General features: G+C 38.1%; 4 protein-coding genes across 5 annotated transcripts; 1 reads left to right on the forward strand and 3 right to left on the reverse strand.

Annotated features, from left to right (window-relative positions):
- The first annotated feature begins 202 nt into the window (after nt 1-202).
- LOC113346885 (calmodulin-binding transcription activator 5-like) lies at nt 203-5,465 on the forward strand. 2 transcript variants are annotated; one of them, XM_026590435.1, is made up of 14 exons: nt 232-250; nt 355-423; nt 1,062-1,187; nt 1,301-1,416; nt 1,512-1,600; nt 1,695-1,740; nt 1,896-2,007; nt 2,159-2,308; nt 2,387-2,436; nt 2,570-2,977; nt 3,093-3,790; nt 4,043-4,589; nt 4,797-5,105; nt 5,186-5,465. In XM_026590435.1, the coding sequence occupies exons 2-14, from the start codon at nt 357-359 to the stop codon at nt 5,213-5,215; spliced, it is 2,748 nt and encodes a 915-aa protein (XP_026446220.1). In that variant the 5' UTR covers nt 232-250; nt 355-356; the 3' UTR covers nt 5,216-5,465. The 2 variants fall into 2 exon arrangements, with proteins under 2 accessions (XP_026446221.1, XP_026446220.1); XM_026590436.1 differs by having other exon boundaries at nt 203-423; nt 2,213-2,308.
- An 84-nt stretch (nt 5,466-5,549) lies between these two features.
- On the reverse strand, nt 5,550-6,349 carry LOC113346886. The gene has a single exon (XM_026590437.1). The coding sequence runs from the start codon at nt 6,294-6,296 to the stop codon at nt 5,712-5,714; it is 585 nt and encodes a 194-aa protein (XP_026446222.1). The 5' UTR covers nt 6,297-6,349; the 3' UTR covers nt 5,550-5,711.
- A 623-nt stretch (nt 6,350-6,972) lies between these two features.
- On the reverse strand, nt 6,973-8,969 carry LOC113346887 (GTP-binding protein SAR1A-like). The gene is made up of 3 exons (XM_026590438.1): nt 8,679-8,969; nt 8,426-8,557; nt 6,973-7,641 (listed from the first exon to the last, which is right to left on the reverse strand). Exons 1-3 carry the CDS (start codon nt 8,805-8,807, stop codon nt 7,321-7,323), a joined length of 582 nt encoding a protein of 193 aa, XP_026446223.1. The 5' UTR covers nt 8,808-8,969; the 3' UTR covers nt 6,973-7,320.
- Nucleotides 8,970-9,301: 332 nt separating this feature from the next.
- Nucleotides 9,302-11,225, reverse strand: LOC113346888 (GTP-binding protein SAR1A-like). The gene is made up of 3 exons (XM_026590439.1): nt 10,814-11,225; nt 10,589-10,720; nt 9,302-9,822 (listed from the first exon to the last, which is right to left on the reverse strand). Exons 1-3 carry the CDS (start codon nt 10,940-10,942, stop codon nt 9,502-9,504), a joined length of 582 nt encoding a protein of 193 aa, XP_026446224.1. The 5' UTR covers nt 10,943-11,225; the 3' UTR covers nt 9,302-9,501.
- Nucleotides 11,226-13,620: the final 2,395 nt, after the last annotated feature.

Here is a 13,620-nt window from a genome sequence, read left to right on the forward strand (position 1 = left end):
GTCTTCACTACAAGACTAACATTTTTTCTCCTTCTCGGATTTTTACTACTCATTTTAACGACCCACATAAAAACACGTAGACAAAATCACATCAGACTCAGGTTCAACCGTTGATTGTCCTGATCACGATCATCTTAGTTTCACGCTTCAGTAATTTTCTCTCTCTAAAAAAAAAAAGTCTTGATTTTTCGGCATTGTCTTATTGGAGAACTTTCCTTACTGTTTCTGGAAAGATATTTTTGCTCATAAAGTCAGTGAATTTTAGATGAGTTTGATGAAAAATTTGTGTAGGGTTTTGTATATCTGAAGAGATTGGTTGTTTGAATGGTGTAAGTAAAGGTTGTTTTTTTTTAGGTATGGCAAATATTGGTGATGGAGTTAGACTTGCTGGGGCTGAAATTCATGGTTTTCATACTTGGCAAGGTAAGCCCTTAGTCTGATTCTGTTTTTGTTTTTTGTTTTTTATAAATCGGATTTTGATTGCCTTGATTAATTATGCTACTGAATTGGAAAATGAAATAAACGAATCTTTTTTGGGGAAGGAAATTTTGGGAATTGAGTGTTGTGTTTTTTTAGGTTAGGTTTGATTTTTGGGTTATGTGTTGAATTGTGATCACTGTGGAGTATGAAATCCTGATGTTTTTTGAGAAAGAAAGCTTTGCAATTGACATGAAAACTTTACTTAGGTAATCAGTTCATTTTGTTATTGAAGAATTTTGGAAAATAAAGTCGAACCCATGATTCCGATTCTGCGCAACTCCCCGATCATTATTTCATTATGTTGTCTTTGGTTAGTTGAATTCTACTTTTTCCCCCTTGCTTTGGAAGTCACTGAACTCGAGGTTGATCACTGTATTGTGGATTACTAAATGGGATTGTAGTTGTGTTTGTCTGTGCGTGAACAACAGTCTGCTTTGCTAGTCAAGTGTAAATTCGATAATGGAGTCCATTTACTGGTCATTTCTCTTACTGTTGTTTTCATTTATGGACCAGCTATGGTTGTTCGTTATTCAAGTAATAATACTTATATGTTTATGGTTGCCTTGTTGCACTATTGGCAGATTTGGATTATGAAACGATGTTGGAGGAAGCTTCATCAAGGTGGTTGCGCCCAAACGAAATTCATGCAGTACTCTATAACTCGTCCCTTTTCACAATTCATGTCAAGCCAATGAACTTACCCAAAAGTAATTTCAAATATTTTGATATGCATTTGGTACTATTTAGTGTACTCTCAAATTCGGATCCACCTATTTCCGTCAAGTTTATAGGGCTCAAATGTTGTGGTTGTTCTGTTTAGGTGGTACAGTTGTATTATTTGATCGGAAAATGCTGAGGAATTTCCGCAGAGATGGTCATAATTGGAAGAAGAAAAAGGATGGCAAGACTGTTAAAGAAGCTCATGAACACTTAAAAGTAAGGGAGATACTACTTTTACTATATTTCCTTGCAGATATTAGAGATTTGTTAGTTATCTTTGATGCGTATTCATTTAGTCATTCCTGGTGTAGGTTGGTACTGAAGAAAGGATCCATGTGTATTATGCACATGGATTGGATAGCCCAACCTTTGTTCGAAGGTGTTACTGGTTACTCGATAAGTATGTATATCTATGAGTATAAGCAAACTTTTCGGCTATTTCTCATGTGAATAAAGCACTGATCTAAAAACTTCTCTCTTTTCCTTTCATCCAGGAAATACGAAAACATAGTTCTTGTACATTATCGCGAGACATCTGAGGTTAGTTTGAGACTCGTTTAGTGTCTGTGTGAAGCTTCTTGACTGTATGTTATTTAAGCAAAAGTTGTTCGAGAAGATGTTATTTATACGCTCTTCCCAAATGTTCAGTTAACTAGGAGATTTAATAGTGTTTTGTTGTCGGGAGAATTGTGCAGACACTGAGCTCTCCTGCCACTCCTGTTACTTCTACTTCTGGTTCAACTTACTCAGACTCAGCTGTTTCTAAGGTTTTACTGGAGGAAACAGATACCGGGGCTAATAATGCTGGTGAGCGAATTTTTGTTATAATTCATGGTACTTTTTTACAGATAGTATCCCTATGAAGTTTGGTCTGTCGAGTGTCGGCTCTTCTCTTTTGTTGTAGCTCTTGCTTACTTTTCAAAATGACTTTACACTCTTGTGCCCAAATTACTAATAGGTGCAGGCAGTTATTTTGTTAACCAACCCATCCAGCTTGATGATAATGTGACAGAGAACTATCATGTAAAGACGCTTCATGAGATTAACACACTCGACTGGGATGATCTATTGGTAACGAATGAGCCTATTGGTTCTACACATGAAACAGGTAAACTTGTTACTTGTTTCGTTTTACTGGAAATTCATAAATCAGCTTTGGTGATTACTGAAATCTTATTTGTGACAGACAACTTTTCATGCCTTGAGGAATGGAATCAAAATGAATCCAAATATAACGTAAGGTTTAAGTGAACCAGTTACCTACGTATAACTTGTTCATTCATTATGGGTTACAGATTCATGCTTAAGAATCTGAGAACCACTTTTTCTAGCAGTAGCGTGTTAACCATGCTATACTTCTTCATTGCAGAGCGGCCTTCTTCCATCTGACAATGTAAATAAGCACGATTCATCCTTTCACGGTTCTACAAACACAACTTCTGTGCATCCTTCAATTGATGGTAGACTTCCAACCAGTGGACACTTTCAGACTGTGGTTACTCAAGCAAACTCAAATGTCCGGAAAGAAGGCTTTGAGCCATTGGTAGAGGGTGCAGATGGTTTGCTGGCACAAGACAGTTTCGGAAGGTGGATGAACTACGTGATGACTGAATCCCCAGGTTCATTAGACAATCCATCGGGTGGATCCTCCATTTCAAATGGTTATGGATCGAATATAAATGGGGAAGTGGATCATCATCACTCCTCTATACATAAACAAGTTTTCACCATTACTGAAATTTCACCTACATGGGCTTTTTCATCTGAAGAAACAAAGGTGCTTTTCCTCATTCCATTCAGTATTTTGGTGTTCGCCACTCCCTGTTGGTGTATGGAAATCTCATTAGTTATCTTACTTGCATTGTCTTTTTTAATGACTATGACTTTCACAGGTCATAGTGATCGGATATTTTAATGGAGGACCATCACATCTTGCCGATTCGGATTTACTTATGATATTAGGTGACGAATGTGTTCCAGCTGAAATGATTCAACACGGGGTATATCGGTGCAAGGCTTTACCACATTCTCCTGGGTTGGTAAACCTACATTTGAGCATGGATGGTCAAACTCCTATAAGCCAAGTTATGAGTTTTGAGTATCGCTCTCCTTCAGTGGTAAATGAGGTGGCTTCACCTAACGATGAACCTAGCAGGGATGAATTCCAGATTCAGATTAGGCTTGCACATCTGCTCTTCTCATCAAGCAGCAGCCTGAGCATCCTATCAAACAAGGCATCTCCAACTGTGTTAAAGGAAGCAAAAAAGTTTGCACACTCAACCTCATCCATTATCAAAGATTGGGACTATTTGATTAAGTCAGCTGTGAACAATGATATCTCATTTCAACAGGCACAAAAAAGTTTGTTTGAGATCATTTTGAAGAACAAATTACATGAGTGGCTTTTGGAAAGAGTAATTGAGGGGTCAAAGATCAGTGCTCGTGATCATCAAGGTCTTGGGATAATTCATTTGTGTGCGATTTTAGGTTATACTTGGGCTGTTCGACCGTTTTCACGTTCTGGCCTCTCCTTAGATTTCCGCGACTCTCGTGGATGGACGGCTTTGCATTACGCTGCACACTTTGGAAGGTATGGTTATCCTATTCTAGTAAATCAGACGCTCCACCTGTAGTTTTTCTATCACGATGGGACGACTAGTCTTTGCCTCTTCAAATTAAATATGTTTCACAGTGATTTCTATAAATACATAGGCTATAGCTATAGATGAATTATCTGAAGATTCTGAACACATTATATTTGTGGTAGCTTTGATATATTGATCTCAAACCAAGGTATTACCTCACCAGAATTTGGTTTTCATCTGTGGATCTTAATTTTCAGGGAAGAAATGGTTGCAGTTCTTCTATCATCGGGTGCAAATCCGAGCTTAGTTACTGATCCAACTTCTGAGTTCCCTGGTGGATGCACTTCTGCAGATCTTGCAGCACAAAATGGCTATGAGGGCTTAGCTGCCTATCTCGCAGAAAAAGGATTAACAGAACATTTTAAGCGCATGTCGTTATCTGGTAATATAAGTGGTTCCCTGCAGACAAGTTCAACTGACATTGTAGATCCCAGTGGCCTCAACGAGGAGGAATTGTGTCAGAAGGATACCTTGACAGCATATCGTACAGCTGCAGATGCTGCCGCCCGTATACAGGCTGCGTTTAGAGAGAACACATTAAAGCTAAAAACGGAGGCCGTTAACCAAGCCAATCCAGAACTGGAAGCACGAAACATAATTTCTGCAATGAGGATTCAACGTGCTTTCCGCAATTATGAATCACGAAGACAGATGGCAGCTGCTGCCCGCATCCAGTACACATATCGCACTTGGAAGATCCGCAAGGAATTTCTCTACTTGCGTAGGCAAACAATCAAAATTCAAGTAAGCAATTTATATCTTTTTACCTCTTCTGGCTAGCATAACATCTGCTTTCCTGGATCTAAGATTTAGATGACAATTCTTTATTGCCATTTAGCAACTTAATTGTATCTCACTATCTTATCTTATGCTCTCCAATGGAAGGCTCGGAAAAGTAATCAGCTGATTTATCCATTTCTTTTTCTTTTCATCCATTTTTTGATTAAATAGGCTGCTTTCCGAGGCCTCCAAGCTAGGAAGAACTACCGCAAAATATGTTGGTCGGTTGGGGTGCTTGAAAAGGCAATTATGCGGTGGCGTAAGAAGAGGAAAGGGTTACGCGGGCTTCAGGTTGAACCAACTATGGTTGATGCAGTAGATCCTAATGATGAAAATGTGGTAGAAGACTTCTTCATAATCAGCCGTAAACAAGCTGAAGACCGCGTTGAAAGATCAGTAGTTCGGGTACAAGCCCTGTTCCGATCGTACCGAGCACAACAACAGTATCGTAGGATGAAGCTGGCCTGTGATCAAGCTGAGGTATGTATATTTCTTGACGAAGCATATTAGTTGCCATTAACTTATGTGCTAACTTATAGATTTTTTTTTTTTTTCTGCAGTTGGATGAGCTATTCGAACCTGACCTTTGAAACCCATGAAAGTGCCCGTTAATTAAGATTCAGGTACTTTGAACTGATAAACCAACACCCATTTGGGTTCCTTGTAGTCGACACTAGTCTATGTTTCATCCTGTGAAAGTTTTAGAGGTTAAGTCTACTGTAAAAAAAAAAAAAATGGTAGTTTTCAGTACAGTTGCTAAGTACATAATTGTTAGAACCGGTTCCATTTGAAGATGTGGATAATTATGCATAAATTTATCAATTATGCGTTCTCTTTAAATGTCTATCTCCGTCATTCATACTTCACTGTTAGAATTTATTTTGATTCAGAAAGAAGAATGAGACTTCTGCTAGATTTAAAAAATAAATGAAGGGAAACAAAATGAAGAATGAAATTAGATGTGCATCTTGTACAATCCATGAATTATCCTTCATTTCGGCACCTTGTATTTACACTAACCATGGGCATGCCCTCACAGATGTCCACTTCAACTTCCAGAATCTGACTGTTGCAGTCTTTAACTGTCTAAAACAACCAGTGAGGGACCTTCTTTTCAATTCTTTTCTCGACAATGGTGTCAAGACTAGGTTTCCAACCCTTTCCTGAAAACTGTCTACTTGGGAATTCTGGCTCTTGTTCGAAAACTTCTGGAATAAGTTCCATTAAGGTTTTAGTCTTCTCTCGTTCCTTAACTGAACAGCTATCTTCCTTCTGCGATACAAGTCCGTGTCCAACTTTAATATTAATAGAAGGTCGACAAATCAATGCGAGCAGTGGAAGTAATTTTGATGAAGATAAAATCGAGCCTGATTTCAGAACAGTCTTGGCTTTTAAGAGAATTTGACGAGCGTCATCAGCTGCAAATGTTGAATTCCCTCTCTTCATTGGTAGCATTAAGTAGGATTTTTTCATGTCTAGTTTCTTATCAGCAGGCAATGGTGTAGGCCTACTTCCATTCATTAGTGGACGAAATTCAACGACTACTTGCTGTGGATGTTCTAGCATAAGTTCTGCAACGGTTAAAGAATGATCGAACTTATGGACAGCGCCATCTGATAGTATTACTTTTCCTGACATGACGGACTTCCGATGGGAAATGTAGTTCCCCATGAAAAGGTTGAATAAGATTTCAAGTGAGCTGAATGAGGTCTCTATAGTCTAGAGATGGAAGTGCATTTTTCAGAAGGAAAAGCAAAGAATTCAAATAAATAGCCAAGTAGGGGTTTGTTGTTGGATGTGTTTGTTAAACGGTTCCAACTTGTAAATGGATGAGAAATTCCATGAAATACAGATGGAGTTGGTGATTTTCAAAGGACTTCCCCTGAGACAATTCTAACCTGCTACTTGACCACTTCAATATGTCAGTGGATTTAACTGATCCACAAGTCAAAGCATTTGGGCATGCTATGGTTAACAAGTTAAGTACTTCAAGTTTCAGATCATGGGGGCTCACTGCAACCACTATACCTAATGAAACCCGTTCACTACATCCTGAGGGCCAAGATATTGCCTGGTGGGGAAGTGTTATCTTGCTGAAGACTGTTCTTAATGATAAAGTAGGTGCACCTATTTTGAAAATGCATTTCTCAATGTGAGCTAGGTTTGCAAGTTAAGTATGTTTTTCCAAATGTAGCACTTAGGGTTGATCGTGATAATCGACATTGCAATGCTGATGAATGAAATTTTGGCCTTCAATTTGAAAATCTGAATGATAGGCTCATAATATACACTTACCCAAAGCAGCAGTTTAAAGAGTTCAAAGAGTCGGTTGAAAAACTAAAAATTCTAGACTGCCTAAGCTTTAAACCCATTATTAATTAGCAAAGAAGAATCTGGATTTTCACATACAAATGGAAGAACATGTCCTACGAAACCCCAAACCACTCCGAAAAACAGGAAAAAAATAATCCAAACCACACTAAGAAATACTACAAGTTTCCTTTACAAAGCAGTTACTGATAAAGAATCTCCTTCCCTGCTGTATTAAAAGGAAACCCAAAGCCAAAAAAAGAAAACAACTTTAAGACAGATCCAAACAGACTGTTCAGAGCTAGTTCTCTAGGGAGATATACTGCAGAGTAACATGAAAATAGAAAGTAAAGCCCCTGGCGCATCCATCTGGTCGTCCAATTATCTACTTAATGTATTGAGAGACCCATTTGAAGCCATCACCATAACCCATCTTGCGGACGATGCTGCACATGAAAACCTCGAGTGGACGGACATTAGAATCTGACAAATTCACATTCCCTTTTCCTGTAGTGAAATTGGTGAGCCCCAAGTGGTAACGTAGCTCATCCTCCGACGCTGCATATGGGATATCAATCTTATTGCCAAGGACGAGGAAAGGAACGGTGGCGAGGGATTCATCTGAGAGAAGAGCATCCAGTTCCTTCTTTGACTCTGCAAACCTCTCCTTGTCAAAGGCATCAACCAGATATACTACAGCATCAACCTGCAGAAGAAACATCTTATAACATCAACATTCTGGCAACAAACAACCAAAAGTAGCAAAGTTCTAAGAATTTGTAGGTGATCTTTAGATCTATGGGAACCAATAAAAACACGGAGATGCAACAATATGGGCAGTCACAAGAGACGTGTCTTATACCGACAAGCAATCCATTCAATCCACAAGTATCATAATTTAGAATACCTTAATACATGAGAATGGTCTTCATCATTGGAATTGTACTTAATGTTTTGAATTTCAAATATTAAACAGAAAGCATGTAACCTGGCCACGGTGCCTTCACCTGCGAGAAATTCCTATACGGATACTAGACTCGGTCATGAACAAGGATTAAACCAATGGTTATAAAAGTCGAAAATAGATTTTGGACAACCCTCTATCAGAAGAGCGTAACGACATTGGTCGCTTGTACATAATTCCTATATCAGCTAGGCAAATAGTAGCACACACTCAAAGAATATAATACTTTCTACTTGGTAAATCAGTATCAAACTGGACCTAAGATGAGCAAAACACATATTTGAATTTGTAAGTAGCAGAGATTATATACTAAAGACGAAAAGATCATTACAGGCGTCTAAGGAGAGAATTCAGTAAAGGTAGGCCAAAGACTACATCAGATAAGCAAAATATATTCCATTAAAGGTTAACACAACAAGATGGACATTCAAACTGATCTAAATCAATGAAGAACTATCATAACACAGTTCGACAATTTCATGGCAATAAATTTCATAAGCAAACCCCACAAAAACAAAAATCGAACCTTGGCATAGTAATCTTTCCATACTCTCCTAGCAATTTGATGACCCCCCAAATCAAACGCCTTGAACTTGATTTTTCCAATACTCAATTCCTCTGATGTAGGATATTGTGTAGGCTGATGCTGAACTAATCTCTGTCAAAAAAAAAAAAAAAAAAAAAAAAAAGAAATTCCAGTAAAAATATCGAAAAATCAAACCCCATGAATTCAGATCAGAAAACAAAGAAAAGCATAAAAAGGGTTTGAAAGAAAAAACCTCATCTTTCAACATATGAAGAAGAGTTGTTTTTCCAGCATTATCAAGACCTAGAAATAAGATCTTGGCTTCTTTTTGCCATAAACCAAGTGATGCAAGAACACCATAAAACCAATCAAGAAGAAACATGCTTTTATCTGACCCTTACAAATCCGAAAAGGAATAAACTTTTTCTTCTTATTATTAGAAGTTTGAACAGAGAATTGATCAGATCGAGAGAGAGAGATGTGTACTTAGGTGTAACCAAACCTTCTTTCTTGATGACAGACGAAAGAATGAAATGAAACGAACAAGATAATAATAATGTAAATGTAAAACGCGCGTATTCAGGTGTGTAAAACTGTAGATGTCTCGGTTACTTCTTGTTCAGTAGTATAATGGTATATTGCGGTATTCATTAGAAACAGCATGTGGTGTGACTTGAGTTGTGACACAGGCCGTGAACAAACACCAGCCACCTTTGGCTAAGGTCCAAGGGGATGAAGTTTGATCTTCAACCATTCCGTTCTTCAAAGGCAACATCTCATCAATGAGCTGTGCAACAAATTGGCAAAGAATCTAGAGCGGAAAAGAAAGGAAAAAAAATTGAAGCCCGTAAAAGAAGAACAAAAATTAGAATCGGGTAAGTAATAAAATGAAATGAAATGAAGAATTAGAACCTGAAGAAATCCACTGGGAACCTGTTTTTTAACATTACACAATCACATTACATAGCAAAAACTCTCATGACATAAAAATGTTTGGTTGTTCTTGTCATCCAACAGCATTCAATCAAACAAACACCCATTTTCTCCAACCACTTACATGTGCCCATACCACCCTCCTACTTGATGTACTGAGAGACCCATTTAAAGCCATCACCGTATCCCATCTTGCGGACGATACTACACATGAAAACCTCGATTGGCCTGACGTTGGAGTCTGTTAGGTTAACCTTTCCCTTGCCACTGGTGAAGTTGGTCAGTCCCAAATGATAACAAAGCTCCTCCTCTGAGGCTGCATAAGGGATGTCAATCTTGTTACCCAACACCAGGAATGGCACGGTAGCTAGGGACTCATCTGATAGTAGAGCATCCAATTCCTTCTTTGATTCAGCAAACCGCTCCTTGTCAAAAGCATCCACTAGGTACACCACGGCATCCACCTGCACTCAAAAGGGAAATAAACAGGAAATGAATAATATTAGTTTCTTCTACTATAATGTGACAAGCTATTAGATGTAAGCAGCTGGTCCAATGCAGGATATTTTGGTCAGAACACCAGTACAGATCAGGCATTTAGGCCAATATACTTCTGCAATGCAAGTACCTAGTATAACACCTGCTGGAAAACATGATGGTGTTTTAACCAAACACAAAAACCAAGACCACTGCTGCAAATCTAGATCAAAAGAATACTAGGACTAAAGAAGATAAAAAATTTCAGTAGAACGCATAACAAGATGGGAATGCTATAGGAAGTAGACAAATAAAGTGTTATATGTCACCAGATTCAAGGTTATCAATGTGACACAATTATGATAGCTTGGAAATATCGATGTGGAGAAATTACTCAAGTTCAACTTTCATACAGCAGAAGCAAACGGTCTTTGTAATGTGCCAACTACTGACTGAATGTCGAGGTCCACAGCTATCCCATTGGGATATAATCTAATCTATCAAGCAAAAGGTCTTCGTAATGTCGTACTTGAGATGCAAAGACCTTCTCGATACAATTAAAGGCAACTTGAATGTCTAAACACGGCCAACTTGAATGATTTCAGAAATCAAACCCAAAGAAAAGCTTACAAGCAACAATAAGAGCATTCCAATTGCAAACAATGCACAGAACATTTACATCAAATTGAACAGTATTAGAATGAAAGAAAAAACATCAAACTGAACAGTATTAGAATGAAAGAAAAAAACTACCTTAGCATAGTAATCTTTCCAAACCCTACGAGCAATTTGATGCCCACCGAGATCAAAAGCCTTGAACTTGATTTGTCCAATACTCAACTCCTCTGAAGTCGGGTACTGTGTAGGTTGATGTTGAACCAATCTCTACAAAAACATACAAAACAACAATCAAAATTTCAGAATCCTAAACCGTTCAAAACACTACAGAATTAATCGCTAAAAACAATAAACAATTACCTCATCTTTCAACATATGGAGCAAAGTAGTTTTTCCAGCATTATCAAGACCTAGAAACAGGATCTTAGCTTCTTTTTGCCATAAACCTAAAGATGCTAAAACCCCATAAAACCAATCGAATAGAAACATGATTTCCTAAAGAAGTCCTGAAAAAAATCCCCAAATAACAACAACTCAATCAAAATCTATGAAAACTTTCAAAAGAAAAATATCCCCTAATTGGGATACCCTCAGATCGAGTAATTCAGAATAGAATCACAGATTTATGATTTTCGATGCCTGCGATCTGAGGAAACCCTAGAAATATCTGATTGTAGATCCGTTAATAGAAAGTAGCAGTATAATGGCGTAATGGGGATACCGGATATGAGCTGGATTTTATTACTACCGTTGAATCCGGTAAATAAGTCAGCTGTTTGTTTTTTTTAGCATCGTGGACCCGATTTGGTGACTGGCATCTTCTGTCGCCGGTTTTGTTGTCATATCAGTTTTGCAAGGTCAGAGCCGTTGGATGTGAATGTGAGTCGTGTGACTATAAGAACATCTCGGATGGTTGTTAAAAGTGTTAATCTGGTGGAGGCCCAGTGGAGACCAACAAACGAGCTTTGAATTTGTTGATAACATAACTGATGAATTAAATCTTTGGGGTAATTTGCGGTACCTCCCCTGGCGAAGATCATAATTTGAGTTACCTCCCCTACAGAACAAATATTAGTGAAACCTCCTCTCGTCACTTTTTTCATCCAAACCCAGTTAGCTGAGTCAGCTGCTTCGTACAGCTGGACAATTTCTTACACGTGGATTTTATACTTTTCCATAATACCCTCATGTATGATCATCCAACGGCTGTGCATCATGTCAGACAATGGATGGTTTCGATTTGGCACCGTTTGGGTAGCCGATTAGAATTGAACACGTACCTCTTCGTCTGTATAACTGCCCCTCTATAGAGCGGGAACACACATTAGAGAGAGAGAAAAAAGTTTATCAGTTGCAGAGAGAAGAAGAAATTGATCGAAGAGAAGAACTGGCTTCCTATTTCTTTCTGTTTCATATGTTTTCTAGGGTTTAATCGTGATGAATCATAACCGGAGACGAAGATTGTGAGTTTTTTTTTCTAGGGTTTATGTTCTTCCATTCTGTTTTCGTTTAATGATTCGATACGTGATTATGGGTTTGATGTTATGCATGCTGTTCTTGGGTCTTTATCATTATCCTCTGATTTAGGATGGATGTTATATGCTTAATTGATTGTAGAAATTACCTGTGTGTGAGTTGGTGATAGTTGAGAAAATGGTCTCTGATGTGATATAGTGTAGGAATTGGGTTTTTCAAAGTAACCCTAATTTCATTTTTTATAATTTCTGTATTTGGCGCTCTGTTTTTTTTTTGTTCATGTGATTTGGGTTTTTTGTATATTGTACAGTCTATTAAAGGTGTTGATTGTGGTGATTAATTTAGGTTTTTGGTTATGTTGCAGTGAAAGTGTTGTTTATGATACTAAGAATGTCTATTTACACTATGATGGAGAATGGCCTAGGCAACAACCTGTTTGTGGATTCAGTTTCCTTGATTATATGAATGGAAAGGAGGTGTATTGGCCTAAGTATGATGGAGACACTCTGAACATGCTGGATCTGTTGCACAATGTTTATGAGTATATTGATGGGATAGATGGCCACCATTGTGATTTTCAGTACTTGGAGAGTGACTTTCTTTGTGATGTTGTGGATGATAAAGGTTTGCTGAAGTTTTGGAATGAATCAGATCAAGATGTTCCTAATGAAGTTCATTTGTTCATGACTCATGAGGGACCCCTAAAAGTTGTGCTACCAGGTGAACAAGTTGAGATGAATTATGGTGTGGATGAAGAAGTTGAGGTGAATTATGGTGTGGGTGATGGAGATATTGTGCCAGTCACACAATCTCAGACAGAGCCATATGTTGTTGAGTGTTTGATTGAAGATGAGGAAACAAGTCAGCATATGACACAAGTGTCTGAAGATGATCCAAGTCAGCATCCAAGTCAGACTGCAGTAACAACAGAGCATCCAACTCAGACTGCTCAGCATACCCAAACTACAACTCCACATAGGTCACCTGCAACAAAGAAGAAGCTTGCATCCAAACCTCAAACTCCACAGAAGTCACCTGCAACAAAGAAGAAGCTTGCATCCAAACCTCAAACTCCACAGAAGTCACCTGCAACAAAGAAGAACAAGAGGAAGGAATCAATTATTGCACTAAATGAAGAACATGATACTGTGGATGAGTTGTTAGGTATGCCTGAAGAAGATATTGATGTACTACCAGAGTGCACCAATCTGAAGACTCCTTCAATACATGAACTTCCAATAAAAGATGATTATCATAGTGGCAATTCATCAAGTTCTGAAGGTGAATTTAATGATGAGGGTGAACCTGATACTGATGTGGATGAGGAAGCAGGAGAAGAAGAACCTGCAAGGTACAATGAATATAAAAGTGATCACCAGAAATATGATGATATGTATGCTGATGTTGAGAGTGAGGAAGTTACTGAATGGACTTGTGATACTGAAGAGGTTGAGGAAGGGTTGATGTGGCCCAATATGGCAGAGTATAAGTTGTTTGTAACTAAATTTTGCATTGCCAACAATATTGAAGTTGAGAAGTTTAAGGATGATCCAACAAGATTGAGGTGCAGATGCAAAGTCAAAAGGTGTCCATTCAGACTCTATGCTAACAGGTAAGCCCAGTTATACCATATTTAAGTATGGGCCTTTTTTTGTTTGTAACTTAATGATATCTAACTTTACACTTTGTGG

The sequence above is a fragment of the Papaver somniferum genome, chromosome 2, assembly GCF_003573695.1.
Source record: "Papaver somniferum cultivar HN1 chromosome 2, ASM357369v1, whole genome shotgun sequence".
NCBI lineage: Eukaryota > Viridiplantae > Streptophyta > Magnoliopsida > Ranunculales > Papaveraceae > Papaver > Papaver somniferum.

Coding starts and splice junctions, on each gene's coding strand:
- LOC113346888 (XM_026590439.1), bottom strand. CDS start 10,942: ATGTTTCTATTCGATTGGTTTTATGGGGTTTTAGCATCTTTAGGTTTA. Junction 10,721..10,813: donor TCCATATGTTGAAAGATGAG/GTAATTGTTTAT, acceptor ATGTTTTTGTAG/AGATTGGTTCAACATCAACC. Junction 9,823..10,588: donor GGAAAGATTACTATGCTAAG/GTAGTTTTTTTC, acceptor TTTTGAGTGCAG/GTGGATGCCGTGGTGTACCT.
- LOC113346885 (XM_026590435.1), top strand. CDS start 357: ATGGCAAATATTGGTGATGGAGTTAGACTTGCTGGGGCTGAAATTCAT. Junction 2,008..2,158: donor TACCGGGGCTAATAATGCTG/GTGAGCGAATTT, acceptor AATTACTAATAG/GTGCAGGCAGTTATTTTGTT. Junction 5,106..5,185: donor TGGCCTGTGATCAAGCTGAG/GTATGTATATTT, acceptor TTTTTTCTGCAG/TTGGATGAGCTATTCGAACC.
- LOC113346887 (XM_026590438.1), bottom strand. CDS start 8,807: ATGTTTCTTCTTGATTGGTTTTATGGTGTTCTTGCATCACTTGGTTTA. Junction 8,558..8,678: donor TTCATATGTTGAAAGATGAG/GTTTTTTCTTTC, acceptor TTTTTTTGACAG/AGATTAGTTCAGCATCAGCC. Junction 7,642..8,425: donor GGAAAGATTACTATGCCAAG/GTTCGATTTTTG, acceptor TTTCTTCTGCAG/GTTGATGCTGTAGTATATCT.
- LOC113346886 (XM_026590437.1), bottom strand. CDS start 6,296: ATGGGGAACTACATTTCCCATCGGAAGTCCGTCATGTCAGGAAAAGTA.